Raw genomic sequence first — 20,450 nt, forward strand, 5'->3', positions numbered from 1 at the left:
CACTGCAACCTCCACCTCCCTGATTCAAGGGATTCTTGTGCCTCAGCCTCCCGAGTATCTGGGACCACAGACGTGCACTACCACCCCCGGCTAATTTTTGTATTTTTAGTAGAGACGGGGTTTCACCCTGTTGGCCAGACTGGTCTCAAACTCCTGACCTCAGGTGATTCATCCACCTCAGCCTCCCAAAGTGTTGGAATTACAGGCGTGAGCCACTGTGCTCTGCCCTTTCTTAAGGAACTTTTAACCAAGGAGATTATTATTTTTAACTCTTTATCATTGATTTTAAAACATTTTTCAAAAGGGTATCTTATTTTTACACATTTGTTTTCTTATTTTGTAAATTACTGTTTTATTCTTATAGCACAGGGTACACATGGAAGAAAAGTTGAGGAACCTTCAATTGTAAGATTAATTTAGTTGCTTTTACTTCATGATGAATGCTATGCCTGACATTTCTTACAAGAAGCTGCAATTTCATTTTCTACCTCACCGAACTCCACATTTCTTTACTCTTAATGCCTTCCTTGGCACATAATTATTGTAATTCTTTACATCTTTTTTTTATAACCCAGATCGTGAATTGATGAAAATAAATTAATCAAAAACAAATTTAGAGAACCACAATAGGACTCTGCCTTTTCTCCTTGGTTAGACATTAATCTCCAAGAGAGGACTCATTTGAAGACAGGTATTAGGGAAGTATACACAGCTGTGAGTAGTATCCTTTGTGGAATATTTGAATATTTATTAGTACTGTCATCAATAAGTTGCACAAACATGAGATAAAAATGGTACATTTGCCTAAGATGGTAGAAGTGGGACCAGTAACTGGTAATAGTGTACAGGCATTCTCTTTTAAGGATGAAGGGAAATTTTGACATAATGTGTGACTGATTAATTTATTACACATATACATATATACAAAAATATATATAATGATACATATATATATATAGATTTTTTTTTAAGACGGAGTCTCTTTTTGTCACCCAGGCTGAAGTGTAGTGACGCGATCTCAGCCTATTGCAACCTCCGCCTCACGGGTTCAAGTGATTCTCCTGCCTCAGCCTTCCAAGTAACTGGGATTACAGGCACCTGCCACCACCGCTGGCTAATTTTTTTTGTATTTTAGTAGACACGGGGTTTCACCAGGGGTGGGCCAGGCTGGTCTCGAACTCAAGTGATTCACCTGCCTTGGCCTCCCAGTAATTTATTATTTTAACTTAAAAAGAAAATGTTTATTATCCATTACCACATCATCAGATGCTGAAGGCACAGGCATGGATTTCTTCCGTTCTAATACCATCTTTTTTTTTAAATGCTGCCAGAAGCTGTACTTTAGATTTGAGTATTGTTGATTCTAGGGGATGTTGTTTTCTCTTTTTGCAGACATTCTTTCCTTTATCTGCTTTTGTCCTGTATCACAGCTAATGAATGAAATATGCATTATGAAGAGAAATTACCAAAAACCATGTTAGTCTGTCTACAACAATAACCGAAATATCTCACTAAATGAGTTTTTCCAGAAGATAAAGCTTTGATAAATATGTTGGCATAGAAGTCTAGATGATACAATTTTAAAGCAACAAGCAAGGCATAAATCAGTGACACCATCTTTCAAATGTTCAGTAATGTAAATTGAATCAACAGATAAGATAGTTTGGGAAAGGCTCATTGCAATTTATCTGTTGGGCCATAGAGTTTTGACAGAGATGGGTTAGAACATCAGGAGTCAGATTTTGAATGCAAAAGGCCCACCCCTAATCCAGCAATTTGGCAAATTAAAGTGCAACAGTGTATTACAAGAGTTGGGGAGCAAACAAAGACCAGACACCTTGACCTTTTTTTCTTGAAGACTTATCATAATGACAGCATTAACAGCAATGGCAACCACCACCACCACAAAACAACTAATTTTTGTTGAATACTTATTGGCGCTCTCCTAAGTGTTATCTGTTTGATCCTGTCAACAGTAACTATGAGGTAGATATTATTGTCCCCGTTTCATAGATGAGGAAAGTGATATTTAGAGAAGGTCTGTTTCATTTGCCCCAAATCACATAGTTAGTAAGTAAGTAGCAGGACCAGAGCCTCGACCTGGCTTCTCTGACTGGGGACCCATGGCATCCCCTGTTGTGCTCTAGCTACTGAACGGAGAGCAGAGATGATACTTAAGCCCAGATGGGGAGCATGTGGTATTTCTTCCCATCCAGAGCCACTGTGAATCTGTACAGATCACAGTATCCTGAAATCTCTTTCTTAATTGCCTCCTGAATTAATGCATTGCTATTCTTTGTAATGCTTTTTATTTTTCTTTTTTCTCTGAAATACTTCAGTCATACAGAAAAGCCCATAAAACAAAGAATAATATAACCTTCACCAATGTATCTACCTCCTAGCTTTATCATACTTTCTTTTACCATATTTGCTTCTGATCTTTTTTAAAGAGCATTTTCACTTAGTATAATTTAAAGAAAAAAGCTTTTTGCCTATGAAATAAAAGTTCTAAACTCTGACTTTGCCATATGGGTATAATTTGAAATGCATTTTAAAAGGCTTCCTGAGCAAAGTCATGTTCTTTGGAATTAGTAGAGTTCAGGACCATAATTAAAGAATGTTCTTCTATTTACAGCTGTTTATTTTCAAGGTTCATCAGAGAATAATAAACAACTATTTTTATTTTCTAAAGTGATGGCATTTCAGATTTTTTACTAACCTTGATTTCCTATTTATGTTTTTTCCTGTCTTCTAGCACAAAAGCTGTGAGCCGGTTTCACTCTCCTTTTGTTGTAGAAAATTACAGACATCTGAATCAGCTCCGGGAGCAGCTAGTCCTTGACTGCAGTGCTGAATGGCTTGATTTTCTAGAGTGAGTTTGCAGTGAAAAATATAATCTGACTTTTTGCTATGAGAGACAGACTGGAAAAATCTTTCCATCAAAAAGAAAATAGAGGTTACAGCTTGTGACCCACCATAAAATAGTTGAGTACATGTGTTGTCTGATTTTATTTCTTTTTTTTTTTTTTTGCGACTGAGTCTTGCTCTGTCACCTAGGCTGGAGTGCCGTGGCACGATCTCAGCTCACTGCATCCTCCACCTCTCAGGTTCAAGCAATTCTCTGTGCCTCAGCCTCCTGAGTAGCTGGGATTACAGGCACCCACTGCTACACCCAGATAATTTTTGTATTTTTAGTAGAGATGTGGTTTCGCCATGTTGGCCAGGCTGATGTTGTACTCCTGACCTCAAGTAATCTGCCTGCCTCGGCCTCCCAAAGTGCTGGGATTACAGGCTTGAGCCACTGCACCCAGCCTGAAAGAAATTTTTAAAATCTACTGAAAGTTAAGATGACCACCTATACACCCTTCACCTAGGTTCATCACATGTTAGCATTTGCCACATTTGCTTTTTATCTCTCGTATTTTTTTCCTGAAACATTTGGAAGTAAGTTTTAGACATCATAACACTTTACTCCTAAATACTTAAACCTGCATCTTTAAAAATAAGGACATTCTACTATGTAATCTTAACACCATTATTACATCTAAAAAAATTAACATTAATTTGTGAATATATTTGAATTTCTTGAATTTTTCCAATGTTGCCCTCCCTTTAGATTTTAAAATGAAAGATGTAATCAACTTTTACATGTTGCATTTGGTAATTATGTTTCTTTAGTCTATCTGAACCTAAAATTGTCTGCCATCTTTTTTGTTTTTTTACCATGGTATTTTTTGAAGACTCCTTACCATTGTCTCAAAGAATGCCTCACATTCTGGATTTATTGATAGTCATATATTTGTATTGTCAGTTTTAAGTCATGGTGTGCTGGTGAATGGTTAATAGCCAGCTCTTTGGAAGGGCAGTCATGTTTGTAGAGTTTGCTGGTTTCTGAAGTGTAAACACTGCCACCAGGGCTGATGTGAAGCTACCACTGGACTGGAGTTGGGAAGAGATGTGCACAGTTGATTTTCATGAGTCCATAGGAGCCAGCTCTAGGCCACCACTGGTCTGAGTACTTTATATATAAACTCATTATTTTTCATGTGACTCCTGTAAGGCTAAGTATCATACCCAACTTACAAATGAATAAAGTGAGATTCAGAAATAAGAAGTTAATCTTCTAAGGGTAAGAGTTGGAGCCCAGATTCAGCCCCAGCCATCCGGCAGCCAGGTATGTGGCCTTTGCCAGCCTGCCCATGGTGAGCCTGCAGGCATCAGTCTAAATACATCTCTGTTAGTCTCTTACTTTAAAACTGTAAACAGGCCAGGCGCAGTGGCTCACACCTGTAATCCCAGCACTTTGGGAGGCCGAGGTGGGCGGATCACTTGAGGCCAAGAATTCAAGACCAGCCTGGCTAACATGGTGAAACCCCGTCTCTACTAAAAATACAAAAATTAGCTGGGTGTGGTGGCAGGTACCTGTAATCCCACCTAACTTAGTAAGCTAATGCAAGAGAATCACTTGAACCGGGGAGGCAGAGGTTGCAGTGAGCCGAGATTGCGCCTCTGCACTCCAGCCTGGGCAACAGAGCATGACTTTGTCTCAAATAAATAAATACAACCTTAAACAGTAAAAATTCAATGATGTCCTTCAGGGAGCTTTATTGTATTTCAAGTAATCAACCTGAAATGAAATGAAAAAAACAAAAAACAAAGAAGACGTGAGAATTTTTACAAGTAAGTAAGTTGGTACCAATCTTTTTGCCCTGAGGAGTCTTGAATTATAAGACCAGGAAGAGATTCCAATTTACTTAAATCTTTTGAGACTATCTTGACTCAGAATCTTGAATGTAGGGATGGAAATTTTGTCTATTCAGTTTCTTTTCTATTTCACTTTCAATTTTCTATTTTAAGGGTTTTCAGAGCCTTTGAGTCTTTCAGTTCTCCTGGCTTTTTCCTTAGTATTACCACTGAGAATGTGAAAACTGAACTAAAATTATACCTTTCAGTCTTCAAGGACTCACATTCTAGAAGGGTTCTGGGATTTGATGAGGTAATTTCCTGTTCACTCTATTCAGACCATACAATAATTTCATAGATCTGGGTTCTATGCTCTGTCATTATTCCAGACTAAAGAAAGTTCAGTACTCCCAGGCTAATTATCTTGGTGTTATTCTTGATTCTTTCTTCCCTTTGGTCCCTTTGTCTGTTATCAAGTTCTTTTTTTGGGGGGGGTCTCATTCTGCCACCCAGGCTGGAGTGCAGTGGTACAATCATAACTACTTGCAACCTCTACCTCCCCAGCTCAAGCAGTCCTCCCACCTCAGCCCCCTAGTAACTGGTACCACAGGCATGCACCACCACACCTGGCTAATTTTTAAGTGTTTTTGTAGAGACAGGGTTTCTCTGTGTTCCCCAGCATAATCTTGAACTCCTGGGCTCAAGTGATTCGCCTGCCTCGGCCTCCCAAAGTGCTGAGATTATAGGTGCCAGCCACCATGCCCAACCTGTTATCAAATTTCTGATTGTCTTTTTCCACCTTTGAGATGTTTCTTTGATTTGTCCCTTTTTATGTTGTCTTCTAACAGCCCATTATTACCTCAAACCATTCTTACTGTATCAGCCTTCTGACTGGGCCTTCTACTAGGTTGACCCAGGAGTTTTTATTATGTTATCCCTACGCTATAATTGAGATTGCAAAGAGTGAGCTAACAGTAAATATAACATCACAGAAGCATATGATACTCTTAATTACTAAGTGAAGAAAGTGATGTAAAAAAGTAAAAGTATGATACAATTTTATATGTGTATATTCACATAATGCACAGCATACAGATTCTATATTTTAAAGATTATATATGCTTATTGTATTACTAATATGCTTATTGGCCATGTGTATATCTTTGGAGAAATATCTATTCCTATATACATGTGAACATATATGTGTATGTGTGTGTATATATATATAGACTCAAAACATTAACTGATTATTTCTGGATGATGAGGTTACTGGTGATTTTAATTTCTTTCCTTTGCAAATGCAGTTGGCTCTTGATATCTGTGGGTTCTGCATCCATGGATTTAACCAACTGCAGATTGAAAATATTAGAGGAATGAAAAGGATGGTAGCATCTATACTGAACACATACAGGCTTTTTTTCTGCTTGTCATTATTTCTGAAACAGTACAATATAACTGCTATTTATTTATAGCATTTACATTGTATTATGTATTGTGAGTAATCTAGAGATGATTTAAAGCCTATAGGAGTATGTACATAGGTTATATACTACTACTTTGCCATTTTATGTAAGGAATTTGAGCATATTGGATTTTAGCATCTGCAGGGGGGTCCTAGAACCAGTCTCCTATGGATACCGAGGGATGACTGAGCACGATTTCAGAGGTACCTATAATGTACCTATATTACTTTCAGAATAAGAAAAATGCATTGAAGTTTTTATCCAAAAAGAGGAATATTGGCTGAAATTTACCTAGAGCATTTTGCAGCTAGAGCCCCCACTTGAGAGCAGCATTGATTGTTATGTACACTATTTATTGAGGTGCCAGATGGTGTCACTGTGATATCATTAAAAAAGTGATTAACCTCAGTGAACCTGACATCAGAGGATTGAATACCAGCATTACAAATGTATTTGTCACTTACTGAGGTACTAACTGTTGTGTATTAGTCATATTACTTTTGATCAAAATGTTGCCAGAAATTAAGGCTGTAGACACTGCTGTGGAGTAAATCCTCCCTTGAAACATGTCTCTCTCTTTTTTTGTTCTAGAAGATGGACTGTGTATATTCAGTAATCTTCTCAATCGCAAATTATTTACAAGTTGAATTATAATATATAATACAAAATTGTAGAATTCATTTGCAAATAAAGTATTTTCAATTTTTATTAACTTCAGATATCATTGAGCAACACTTGATGGTAAACTTCTGTAGTCATCATAACACCATAACAGCTTTAGAACCCAAGTGTCTTCATCTGCTTCTTATGGATTCAGCAATATCTTTTGGCCAGAGGTTAAATTATAGTGCCTTGACTTCATCCTTAAGTTGGTTGGTAGCATAGTGATAAAATTGCTTGTTGTTATGCTATAAACCCAGTCTATCAGATTGTTATCTGCATTGACCATTTTTCAGCTTACCATTTTTCTAAGTATGGATAATCTACCTGAAGTTTGGCAAAGTATATCAAATGGACAAAGACCAAGAAGTCAAGGCTTCTTTAAGAGTTGTGATGATGATATAGGTTTTTGATAGTTTTTCATTGTATTCATGTCTTATTTATACCATTGACATCAGAAAGAACATTGTTGTTCATATCAAAATAATTACTTTATCCCTCCCTGCTTTTTTGTTGTTGTAACTGAAATGGGACCCACTAAGAGCTGTGTTAACTCATTTCCATCTTAAACATTAGATCATCAGAGACAGCTACCTTCAAGTCAAGCTGCTAAGTAGTAGCAAATTAGGGTCTTGAGGACCTGGGCAGGATCTGAGAAGGAGGGCAAGAGTGAGAAAAAAAACTGACCATTTGTTACTGCTAAAGCTTTGATGCTCCTGTCCCAAGAGGCAAGGGCAGAAACAGCAAATGTGGCTGCTTTCTGGCAAAAGAGAGGGTGCCTAGATAGGAGGACCGGATGGGTCAGTAATTAGAACAAGGACAGCATACGCCACAGTACAAGAGGGCAGTGAGTGGTCAGATCTAAAGTCAGAGCCATGGCCAGGTGCAGTGGCTCATGCCTGTAATCCCGGCACTTTGGGAGGCTGAGACAGGTGGACTGCTTGAGGCCAGGAGTTCAAGACTAGCCTGGCCAACATGGGGAAACCCCGTCTCTACTAAAAGTACAAAAATTTGCTGGGCGTGGTGGTGCACGCCTATAATCCCAGCTACTCTGGAGGCTGAGGCAGGAGGATCGCTGGAATCTGGGAGGTGAAGGTTGTAGTGAGCTGAGATCGTGCCGCTACACCCCAGCCTGGGTGAAGAAGCTAGATTGCTACGTCAAAAAAAAAAAAAAAAAAAAAAGGAATAAAGGAAAGAAAAATAAAGTCGAAGCCAGAGCAGGAATAACAAGGCAAAGTCAGTGAGCAGCCACTCTGGGTTTAGGGTGACTCTTAACTCTAAACACCCAGGACAGTTAGGTCAATGCAACATGTGGCATCTTCAAAACTAGGGAACATTTTATTTTATTTTATTATTTTTTAAATTATTTTTAAATGTTTGTGGGTATATAGTAGGTGTATATATTTATGGGGTACATGAGATATTTTGATACAGGCATGCAATGTGGAATAAGCATATCACGGAGAATGGGGTATCCATCCCCTCAAGCAGTTATCCTTAGAGTTACAGACAATCCAATTACACTCCTTAAGCCATTCCAAAATATACAATTAAGTTATTGACTATAGTCATCCTATTGTGCTATCAAATAGTAGGTCTTATTCATTCTTTCTATTTTTTTGGATCCCTTAGCTATCCCCACTTCCCTCCACATTTTAAAGTGGTGACTGAGGGCTGCCTGTCTGATGCCAGGGGCCTGTCCCTTTTGTGTTTGGGGTTTTGCACAGATTCTAACACGTTGGGAATCATATTATTTGTTTTGATGAACTTTAATTCAGTGAGAAATAGATAAGTTGTATTCATTATGTTCTGTCTAGTCAGCAAATAAGTATATAGTACACTGTGAATATATTTTTCAGTTCACAAAAAAACACAGAAATAAAGCTGGATAGTTAAAATGTTCCTAGTATCTGGAAAAAGTCATTTATGTACAATACCTTATTCTAATACTAGAAAAATGAGAAGTTACAGTTTTAAAAAGTCATAATGATTATATAGGAATAGTCCATCACTCTAGTAGTGTAATCTGCATATCTTTTTCAAGCTAGGAAGCACTCTAGAAACCTTTGGATTTCAGTACTAAACAGACCATCTCAACATTTCTGAAACTCACACTACAATAGAGAAATGTTTTTTAAGAGAGGCATTTATTGTTCGTTTGTTGTTTTTTTTCTCATTTTTGGATCATCTTTAAAAGGTCGTACAGAATATCTGAGCTACACTATTTTTTAAATGTAGAAAGTAGGCACCTTATTTCTATTTTATTTCTATGTATGCACAAAAATAAGGAAAGATGCTAGTAGGAGTCTGTAAAACTGCACTGTGAGGTAGGGTGATAGGAGGAGCTCAGTTTGAGTCTAGGCTCAATTGCTTTAGGCTAACTGCTTTTTCTCTCTGAACTTCATTTGTAAAATGTAGGTAATGACCTATCTTTATGGTTGTTGTAAAGAAAAAAAATGTAGTGGCTTCTTCATAGTCTTTGATTAGTAAATGTTTGTTTTCCTTTCAGCTTTCCTTTTGGACCTGTTTACAGTTAGTTAATTACATTTTCTCATTTTCCAATCTTTGAAGAATTTGTGACTTATCACCACCTACTTAGAGTTTTTTTTTACTCTAACAATCACTTAATCTCTCTTGGAGGCAGAGTAGTTAGTATAACGATTTAAGCTCAGCTATATGTTTCCTGTTACTTAAAAAGATACTTTATACTGGTCATTCTTAAAAATTAAGTTTTGGGTCATTTTTGTAGTTTAATTATGTATACTTCACACATCCACAATTGATCACTACATACAGATGTCCACAATTTATACGACACTACACACATTGACATAAAATACTATGATATGAGATAATGGGATAATTTAAGAAAAAAGAAAAAAGTATTCATGTATGTTTTCCAAATAAGTTTTTCAATAAAAGCCATTTAGGCTTTTATATCAATAGGTATTATAGTTTTAAGTAGCCAAAGACTTGAGGCAATGACCATAATCTTTTAAAAAACAAATCTAAAATTTAGTTTTTATATGCATTAATAAGATAACTGAAGATAAGTGAGAAAAGTACCTTTTCCCCTTGTCTTCAATAAATATTTATTACAGTGTTTATTTTATGCCAACATTATAAACTAGATGTTATGTCTACAATGGGGTTAATCAGATGGACAATCTGTTCTCAAGAAGCTTCCAGTTTAGTATGAGAAAAAGGTATTGAAACTGTTATTCCAGGTTTGGAGGATGCTATGAAGAAGCACAGGGGAAGCTGATGTACATGAATATTTCATGATGTTATTGAAGCGAAATGAAAATGACTGCTATATTTATGTTATAGCTTAAGTTCAAATGTCAGGGTCAGATGAAATCTGTGATATATTCTTAATAGTTGATATCTGTACACAGAAGCTGTTTTAAATTTATATACAAAACAAAAAGAAGCCTCAGTAATTTAATTATTGTATTAAAAAGTAAATCTGTTTGGTGTAATCTCCATTTCTCTTAACTGTTAGGAATGCCTGCTAATCATCTGTACGCTTACACTAGCTGATAAAGTGATTGCTTGTTGTAGAGCTGTTATAGGTCTAAGAAATCAGTTTGCTCACCTTTTCGTTGTTGCTGCTGCTTCTGTAGGAAATTCAGTGAACATTATCACTACTTGTGTAAAGCAGTGCATCACCTAGCAACTGTTGACTGCATTTTCTCCCTGGCCAAGGTCGCTAAGCAAGGAGATTACTGCAGGTAATATATTTTTCATTTTCCCCTCTATCAGTGCCTTAGATAAGATGACATTATTCAATTAATTATAGTGTCTTTATTATAAAATATTACAGTTACTCAAATGTGTTAGACTCTTGGGAAAGCTGAATGTCATACATATATGGCTTGATTTGAAAATTAAATTCATTTCCTGCTTGCTCTGTCACTGAGTACAATGAAAGCAGATGTTAAAGTTTATGTAGGTGACTTTTTTTATAAAGTTTCAGCACTCTTTTCATTTGTTAGCTTTTACTTGAACACTTATAATTATAAAAGTTTGATTAGGCAAGAAAAGACTGAGAAGAATAGGGACTGGGGGGCATTTCAGTGATCTGTTCCTTTTGTTAAGAGCCCATATTCATCCCACTATTCTTTATTGACCTCTAAACATCCCAACATGGAATATTTATTCTCTTTTTCATAAAGGATGTTAGCACAAACAAATCTAACTTTAAAATTCAGGTGGCCAGGCATGGTGGCTCACGCCTGTAATCCCAGCACTTTGGGAGGCCAAGGCAGGCGGATCACAAGATCAGAAGATCAAGACCATCCTGGCGAACATGATGAAACCCCATCTCTAATAAAAATATAAAAATTATCTGGGCATGATGTCACGTGCCTGTAATCCCAGCTACTTGGGAAGCTGAGGTGGGAGAATTGCTTGAACCCAGGAGGCGGAGGAGGTTGTAGTGAGCCAAGACCCTGCCACTGCATTCCAGTTTGGGCGACAGAGTGAGACTCTGTCTCAAAAAAAAAATTCAGACAGAACTTTCATACAAGTTGTATGTCTTCCAAAAGCTTGAGTTTATATATACTTAAGAAAAAGCAAGGCTGGGCGTGGTGGCTCATGCCTATAATCCCAGCATTTTGGGAGGCTGAGGCAGGAACGTCTCTTGAAACTGGGCGTTTGAGACCAACCTGGGCAACATACTGAGACCCCATCACTACAAAAATTAAAAAATTAGCTGGGCGTAGAGTGCACACCTGTAGTTCCAGCTGCTTGGGAGGCTGAGGATTGCTTTAGCTCAGAAGTTTAAGGCTACAGTGCCTGAGTGACAGAGCGAGACCCTGTCTCAAAAAAAAAAAAAAAAAATGTCTAAAATGAAAAGAAAATGGGAGAATGATGATGCAGAAGTGAGGAGAGAAATCACTATCACATCATCCGTTTTCTTATTGTATTGCCTGTGTTATATCATCTTCCAAGAAGATATAAAAGAAGAGTGCAGATGCCACAGTTGGAGTCTGCTTCTAACTTTCATTGAATATGGTTGAAAATTCAGAATTTTTCATTGTTCACCCATAAAGGCAAAGAGAAAAAAATTGACAGAAGGCCTTTCATAATTATTAGGTTAATCGGATGATGAATGTGAAGAGAAAGAAACCAGTGCCCTGGATATTCATGGTGATGGTGAAATTTCATGTATCAGCAAAATCTGAGATTCTGAATGCTCAGACAATATCCTAGGTGAATTTTCTCAAACTCAAGGATTGGTGTATGAATAATGTATTTGTAAGGGCAAAATGAACTCTGTTATTCTCGTCCAGTTAATCATTCAATAGGAAACATTCATCATGTAATATTTGGTGACAAGAACCTGGACTATCCTGTTTTGCTGAAAGACGTGATAGTATTCTTCTATCTTTTATAATATTTATTCACTAAAATTTACTTGATACAATTTATAGGTTATAATTTATAGACAGGAGATTGAAAAAGGATATAGAAATAAAGGTACCCACTTGATTATTCTAATTGGTGTTGATAAGTCAAAAAATGAAAATATTTTGCAATTATGGAGCAAAAATGACCATCTCTTTAAGAAAATTATAAACTTTAAAATATTTCGAAAACTTCAAGTATTTGCATTTTCGTTGATACAAATGTGAAAAGAATCAGAAATAATCAGCTCCAGAACCTATTAGAAATGTATTGAAATTTGGAATTTAGTATTTATGAATGAATATGTTCCAGGTGCATGCTTGACAGCTGATGAGCAATGACCTTCAGAATGTGTTACCCATTTCAGATATATATGCCTTGAAAACCAGGAGAATATGGAATAAAACTTTTTGAGATTTGCTGTGTTTAAATTCGTATGAAAATCTGTCATGAGGTTTTTTTTTACTATCCCCTTATTCTCATTTCTGTAAAATTATTTGTGAAATGACTTTAAAGGAATATATTATATCCAGATAGTAAATGGTGAAATCTATTTTTTGTGTATGTACTGGGGGTTAAAATAAACTGTTGAATTTTTTAAATTACAGAATGATATATTACAGTATGACTTTTCTAAAGAAATCACAACCAGTATGATGCATACATAAACATAAATGCACAGAAGAAGGTTGGAAAAGGTAGACAGCAAGCTGGTCTCAGTAGTAACATCTGGGAAGGAGAGCTGAGAGTAAGGCAGGGCTCAGAGGGTCTTGAATACACAGCTAAAGCTGTAGATAAAACAGATATAGAGGTCTTTAAAAAACTTAAAGAACAACAAGGCCAAAATATGATTCTTGTATCCAAGTAAAAGATACAAAAGGCCATAGAAAGATGTTTTAATGAAACAGCGTATGAAAATTTTAGGTCATTTCGTTTCCAAGTCCAACACATAGTTTAATAATTACATCTAGAAATAATTTTATGTGATTTGCTTTATTATATTCGGTAGCAATAATCTGAACTGTTATCTTTACTAGTGAAAATATTAGTTTGATCTCAGACAATAATAGAAAAATGAAAAATAAAGCCCAGCATGGTGACATGCACCTATAGTCCCAGCCTCCTGAAGAGGCTGAGGCAAGAGGATCACTTGAGCCCAGGAGCTTGAGGCTATAGTGTGCTATAATTGTGTCTATGAATAGTCACTGCACTCCAGCCTGGGCAGTACAGTGAGACCCTATCTCTTAAAAAAAAAAAGAAAAAAGAAAAACAAGATCTCGTAAAGGTAAACTACAAGGGTGAAGCCATTTATAAGACTCTTCTAAAGTATGTGCTTCATTGCACAATTATAAATATTTTCCCAATTTTTATTTTATAGTTCAAATTTAACTTTTATACTCAAGGTTTTATTCTGGACATATGTTCTTAAAATCTACGTTTAAAGTTTTGTTTTCTGTCGTACAAACAGGACTGAAATTTTTCATGCTGTCTTAGAGTTTTTTTTTGTTTTTTTTTTTAAGGCTATTTCCATGCCTAGTAAATTGAAACATACTTCTTTTTGCAGACCAACTGTACAAGAAGAAAGAAAAATCATAATAAAAAATGGAAGGCACCCTGTGATTGATGTATTGCTGGGAGAACAGGATCAATATGTTCCCAATAGTACAGATTTATCAGTAAGTACCATATAATACAAAACAATAAGTCGACATAACATCCCAAACTTTTAAATACGAAAGAAACATTTTTATAATTAAAAGTTACCGAAATTTCAACTTTGGCTTTAAATGGGCTAAGCCTGGACATAGTTTTATATTTACCATGAAATGTGGAATTGGTACTATTTCCAATGAAAGATTATCAATAGGTTTAGTAACTAAAAGTTTAGTTCTAATTAGTTATCCTAGGTAACCCAATAAAAATACTTTACATTTGTAAATACCCAATATGCAAATAGAGTTGGAATAATACCATAGTTTTGCAAATTCATGTTAGCATGTAGTATTCCATCCTTTGTACTATGACTATTTTCAGATGTTCTGTGAAAGAATCAGAGATGCCTTTGCAGATTCCAGTGATGAGAATTTTCATTATAGGGGCTGTATTTCTCTTACATAACACGAATGATCCTGAATACTTAATTTATTTAACACATACTTACTGAGTGCCTGTGTCTCAGGTAACAAAGCGAGTATTAGGAACAGAGAGTGGTAAGCAAGACAGAACTCTTCCCTGCCCTCACAGAGCTTGTTGTATAGCAGAGAAGACAGGCTAGTGCAATACAGCTTAGTGCATGGCATGTTGGAGGAGACCAGGATGGCCTGGGGATAGGTGGCAGGTTGACCTAACCCAAGGGCGGGGAAGCATTGAGGAATGTTCCCCAGGGATGAGATACCAACTGAAGAATGAGTCAGTGCAAGCCATGGTATTGTTAGGGGAGTATTCCAGGTAGAAGAACCAGCATGGCAGTTGTTGGAAGTGAAGCATAGCAGGATGAATTCAAGGAATTGAAAGACGATGAGTGAGGTTGGAGTGCAGAGTGTAAAGAAAGAAGTGTTCAGAGATAAGGAAGAGGCCAGTTTACTTATATGAAGAAATTTACGTTTTTCCCCCTAAAAGATTAAGAATACTAGCAAGAGAGTGATAGAAGATGGGGAAAAATAGTGAAGTGGTGGCAGGGTGTGTGAGTTCCATTGTCAAAGCTAAATGGAGCTGGGCACTGAAGTGGCAAGGATTGATCTTATTCAATAATACTCCTGCAGTAGGGAAGAGTCCGGTGTGAATTGAACTTGACTTCATTTTGGCATAGATGACTGGGTGTTTTAAAGGGAGTATGAGGGAACAGGAAAAGGAAATGAGCTGGGGGAGGAAAGCGAGTGAGGTGTGGTTATGTGAAACCCATGTGGGTTTACTAATTGTTTGCTAATACCACATTTCAAAGAGTCAGCTCTCTGGTCCCTAGAGTCAGCTCTCTGGTCCTTAAAAAGACAATTTTGGGTGATAGATTTACATCCCAAAGGGGCAGAAAAAGTCTTTATAATTGCAAGCTTTCTAAGGTAACTGTTCTAAGAAGGGCTTCAGCATCTGGCTGCCTGTCACCAAATTTTGGCTGGGATGGTGAATCTTGGCAGCACCAAGCTTTCTCAGGCAGGTACTTTTAGTGGGGCTGGGGTCATCCTAAGGATGCAGCCTTGAGCTGTTAGAAACTATGCTAGTGGGCTTGCTTCTAAGTAGGGAAGGTGGACAAAATCATTTTTACTCAAAGTCTGTAGGTTTTTATAGGTCAGAGTTGAGAACTAGTCCAGAATAGGGCTCAGAGAAACCTGAGGAGAATTTGGTCAAGGACATGGGGTAAAATGGGATGGTGATGGGTCAAAAAATTAATATGTAGGGAGTAGTTATGTGAGAGAGAAGGTATCAGAGAATAAAATGCCTGACTTTCTGATATCAGATGTGGTGTTCTTCTAGGTGATGGCAAGATCCTATTTATGGCTATAGAAGGTGGGTAGCAGAAGGGAGAAGGTCTTTGGAGATGAAGAGATCAAGGAACAGAGTTTGGGAAAAAGTTGTCCATGTGAATGTTGAAATCTAAGATAACAGCAAGATTAGCCATAGAGGACAACAAGGATCCAGGTGTCCGAGATTTCAAGGAATGGTGATTGGGAATTGCGAAGTTTATAGATGGCTTAGATTGAGGACAGACAGTGGTAAAGCCCTAAGGAAGCAAAGAAGAACTTCTGAACCCTGAACCCTGAGGTATATGGTCCATGGTTGGATGTGGCAGAAAAAGGTCAGCCCCCAAATGAGGGAGCTGCAGGGGAATAACAAACAGCCAGCCAGGTTTCATTTTAGTGTATGAAGGAAATGTTAAGCAAGGTAGTTAGAAACAGAAGTACTAAGGAACTTTTCTGAGGATAGTGAAAAATTGAGATGTAGGGGAGCATTTGGAATGTAGGTCAGAGAAAGCTCAGAATAGTAGTGAGCTGGGACTGTAACAGAGTATTCTACCTCAGGCTGTGAGCAAGGGTGGCAGAGATGTGTGGCATTGTGCATTTGGCTGGCCATGAGAGGCGGATGTGAAAGGAAATACTTTGAATGACATCTAGTTTAATATTGCATTTTCATATCATAACAAGACTTGTTGGTAGTATATAATGCATGTCTTAGTCTGTTCAGCTGCTATAACAAAATATCATAGACTGAGTAGCTCATAAATAACAGAAATTTATTTCTCAGAGTTCTAGAGACTGGAAAGTCCAAGATCAAGGTACCAGCAGATCAGTTTCTGATGTGGGCCTGTTTCCTGGTTCCTAGATGGCACCTCACATGGTGGAATGGGTAAAGGGTCTCTTACCCATGTACTCACACAGTGGAAGGGGTAAGGGGTCTTTCTTAGGCCCTCATGAACTTACCATCTCCTGAAGGCCCCATCTTCTAATACCATTGCCTTGCAGGTTAGGATTTCAACATACGAATTTGGGAGAGACACAAATATTCATACCATAGCAACCTAAGACCCAGTGTCTATAAACCTCTTCATATGTATTAGGAAATTTTTATATTTATTAATCAAACAAGTTAATAAGTACCAATCTTTTTACTGTTTTTAAAAAGAAGACTATGTCTTTGGGAGGCCTAGGCGGGAGGATCAGTTGAGGTCAGGAGGTCGAGACCAGCCTGGCCAACATGGCGAAACCCTGTCTCTACTAAACATATAAAAATTAGCTGGGCATGGTGGCGCCTCCCTGCAATTCCAGCTACTCGGGAGGCTGAGGCAGGAGAATTGCTTGAACCTGGGAGGCCACTGCACTCTAGCCCGAGCAACAGAGTGAGACTGTCTCAAAAAAAAAAAAAAGACTATGTCAACATAAGAATTTTTTTTCAGTTCTCATAATACCAGTAGGATATAGCTTTTCTTGAGAAAGTAATGTAAGTTAAATATAAATAAAGGAACTAAATATTAGGACTATAAGTCTCTTAAAATAATTTCCTGTTTTGTTTCCATGCCCATCTACTTGACCCCAAGAATATTACCCCAAGAAATTGACTTCTTTCTTTCATTTCTTCTTTCCTTTTTCATTCTTTTCTTTTAAAAAGTATGTTACGCTTTAATAAAACAAGATTTGAAGAACTAAAATAGCCTTCTGTCTAATTACAATAACGTTTTAAAGAACATTGAACTCTTATATTTAAATCTTTACAAAATAAATGGAGTAATTTTTTTTTCCAAGCAGGCACCTCAGAATATTCCAGAATATTCATTTCTATTACATATGCTTTTTCTAACTTGAGTAGGAGTTGATATAGAACTGTTGCTATGGTGAAGTGCATTCTATTTTTCAGGGTAAAAATTTATATATAGGGATAGTGTTGAGAAAGAACTTACGTAAAATTCAATTTAAAATATTTTATGAATGTTAATTATAAAATATACCCTGAAAATAATTTCAAAGTTAAATGACATTGTTGTTTTTGATAATCACGGGGTTTTAAGAACTGGTGTTTTGTAAATGTAATTAAGAGTATACTTTTCTGTATTCTGTATTACGTGAACTTATTATAGTGCCTCTGAATAAGCCAACTTTCTGCCCGCTTTTCCTCTCCCAGTTTTAAGAATACTTTTTAAAACCCTCTTTCTTTTTTTCCTCTTCCTTGATTCACTGTATAATCCAAGCATTTATACATGTGGTCACCACTGGAGCTTCCTCCTCCACTCTGCCCACCTCCATGGATTCTCTACTCTGCAGCCACAAGGCTTCTGGAACCTGCCATGCCACTCTCCCTTTTGAATTCATGCTTCACACTCCAGCCAGATTGGAGTTCATGCCGTTCCCAAGTCACTGTGCCTCTGGGACTTGGCAGATGGTGTTCCCTCTGCCTAGAATGTCATCTTTCCCCACCCCAACTACTCCCGCCTCACACACTCCCACATCCACCCACCAATCACCCACCCCACTCCCCAGCTCTGGTTTGTTCAAGTCTTGCCTTGGATGTCAGCTCTTGCACTCAGCCTTCCTTTGCCCAGCTGGGATGAGTAGCCCTCTCACATACCCTTGCCACTCTATTTCTCCACATCTCAGTACTTATTCCACCAAATTATAATCATTCTTTTTTTTTGTCTGCCTTTCCCAGTGGACTATAAGCATGAAGCAAACAGGGACTGTACTCTGTCACCTATGTGTAATCCCTGGATCAGTCACAGTTCTCTGGCACATAGCTGGCACCTAATCAGATTGATTAAATCAGTAAGGATTAGCTGGAAGCCTTTAGCAGTCTCCAAGTCTTACTTGAAATTTTTGCCTTTTATTTTCTACACAAAATGTTATTTTTCAGGATATTATATGGGGATTTCCCCAATTTACAGAATCATTTTACTGTCAAACTAAAGGGAAATTTGGGATCTTTTAGTGTAACCACCTCTTCATACTTCTGAGTAAACTATGGTTCCGAAAGGGGAAATGATCTGCCGGAAGTTACTCAGGATGCGTCGTCTTGAACTGTTTCCCAAAACATAAACATATTTTAAGGCAAGCCAGTGCTTTCCAACCTTTTTCACTTTGCATCATATAGAAAACGATAGTATTTTAATGGAACACCGGATTAAAAGGAGAAGGAAGAGGTTGCTCAGAGGCCAAGGAGGCCGGCCCAGGGACTGTGGCTGCCCCAGCCCCACCCGCCACCTGTGGGTTAAGGGATCAGTGTCTTTGCACCCTGTCACCTTGTGAGGCAGCCCAGGACTGCTGCTTAGAGAAAACCCAGCATACCCACTGCAATCTCAGCTCTGCCAGGATTGTTTGTTTGCTAAACCAAATGACTGTTTTTTTAGTGGATGGATTTTCAACAGCAGTTAAAGTTGGGGTTTTCAGTTCATTTGTAAGGTTTTTGTTTTTAGTATAAATAATATAAATTTCAACTGATGGAGGGGAGGGGAGAGAGTGGTTGACAGCTTCTCAGTTTGTTAGGTGGGAAGAAAATGAGTCAAACATGCAGAACAGGAAGATTCCCAGGAAGCGCTCGAACCCTGTAACTCTCTGGCCCAAGCGGAATTCACCACCCAGGTGTTTTATTGCTGGGACAGGGTAGACACTGAGATGCTAGTCACAGTCCCTTCTTGTGAGATCAAGATGGGCCTGGGGTGCTTCAGTCGTTAGCTCCGCATGTGGTATGGAATGGGTGCTCATGCGTTTGTTACATGAACAAGTGCTTGAAGCTGGTAAAGATGAGGACAGACTTCCCGATTCCTTCCCTTATCTCAGCACAAATAATGTCTAGCTGGCCCAGAAATACTTGCTTTGGCTGTATAAAAGTTTAAAAAACTAATTACAGAAATATTCATAAGCTGTTGGCAATTTGTGGCTAATTACCAAGCAGAACAGTAATAATGTATACCATAAAATATGTCTGAGCTTTAAGCTTGATTTAATTCCATGGCTAAATTACATTCTCATAGATTATGCTGTAAAGGTGTTTTTCACATAGCATGATCTTTGAATCATGGGCCCATGGATTAAAATTCTGGGAAATATTAATGGCAATTGAATATTGTTTTCCTGTCAGTCCTTTCCTCTGGTTCTTCTCTCTCCTGCTTCTGAAATAATGGATAGAGAAGAACGTTTGTCTGATAAAGTGTTCTGACCTGCACTGCTGTCTGTGCTCACAATGGCCTTCCCCTCTCTTCTTATCTCTTACCTGTCTGCATTGATTGGGCTCACACTCTTCCTGCAGGACCCAACAAAACACTGCCTCTTCCTGAGAGCCTTCACCAGCCTCTGGCCAGAAAAAATCCCTTTCTTTGTGAGCGCTTTCTTTGCTCTGGTTTTAAAGTTCTCACGTACTACTTTTGGTACACAGGTGTAGTGGGAAAGCGGCTCACAGTGGTAGGAGATTTAAATTCAAATCCTGCTCTGCTCTCGTTTCACTGTCATTTTGGATAGACTGCGATACTCGCTGGGTCTTGGTTTCCTCATTTATAAAAGGAGGTGAGTGAGCTGGGTCACAGCCAGCCCTCACACCCAGGGGAATGTAAATTGGGCAGGATCCAGGTGTTGGAGGGATTTAAGTCCTGACTTTGGCATCTCAACATGCAGCTGGTGCTACTCTCCAACCTCATTTCCCCTCTTTTTGTTTCTAGTTCACCTTGGGTTAAAAGTGCAAAGATTTGGCTGAGAGCTTGTCTGGAGGAGTCTTTTACCATAACCTGCTGTTGATTGATATTTTCGAGGAATAAAACAC

The 20,450-nt window shown here is 37.8% G+C and overlaps 1 protein-coding gene across 2 annotated transcripts in view; it reads left to right on the plus strand.

Moving 5' to 3' along the window:
• MSH3 (mutS homolog 3) overlaps positions 1–20,450 on the plus strand; it is a 230,807-nt gene that overhangs the window by 128,783 nt on the left and 81,574 nt on the right. For both annotated transcript variants that reach the window (XM_023214955.2, XM_023214956.2), the window contains exons 17-19: positions 2,756–2,872; positions 10,433–10,540; positions 13,783–13,894. In XM_023214955.2, coding sequence (XP_023070723.2) covers positions 2,756–2,872; positions 10,433–10,540; positions 13,783–13,894 — 337 coding nt within the window. The remainder of the gene's footprint in view (positions 1–2,755; positions 2,873–10,432; positions 10,541–13,782; positions 13,895–20,450) is intronic.

The sequence above is a fragment of the Piliocolobus tephrosceles genome, chromosome 4 (genome assembly GCF_002776525.5).
Source record: "Piliocolobus tephrosceles isolate RC106 chromosome 4, ASM277652v3, whole genome shotgun sequence".
Classification (NCBI taxonomy): domain Eukaryota; kingdom Metazoa; phylum Chordata; class Mammalia; order Primates; family Cercopithecidae; genus Piliocolobus; species Piliocolobus tephrosceles.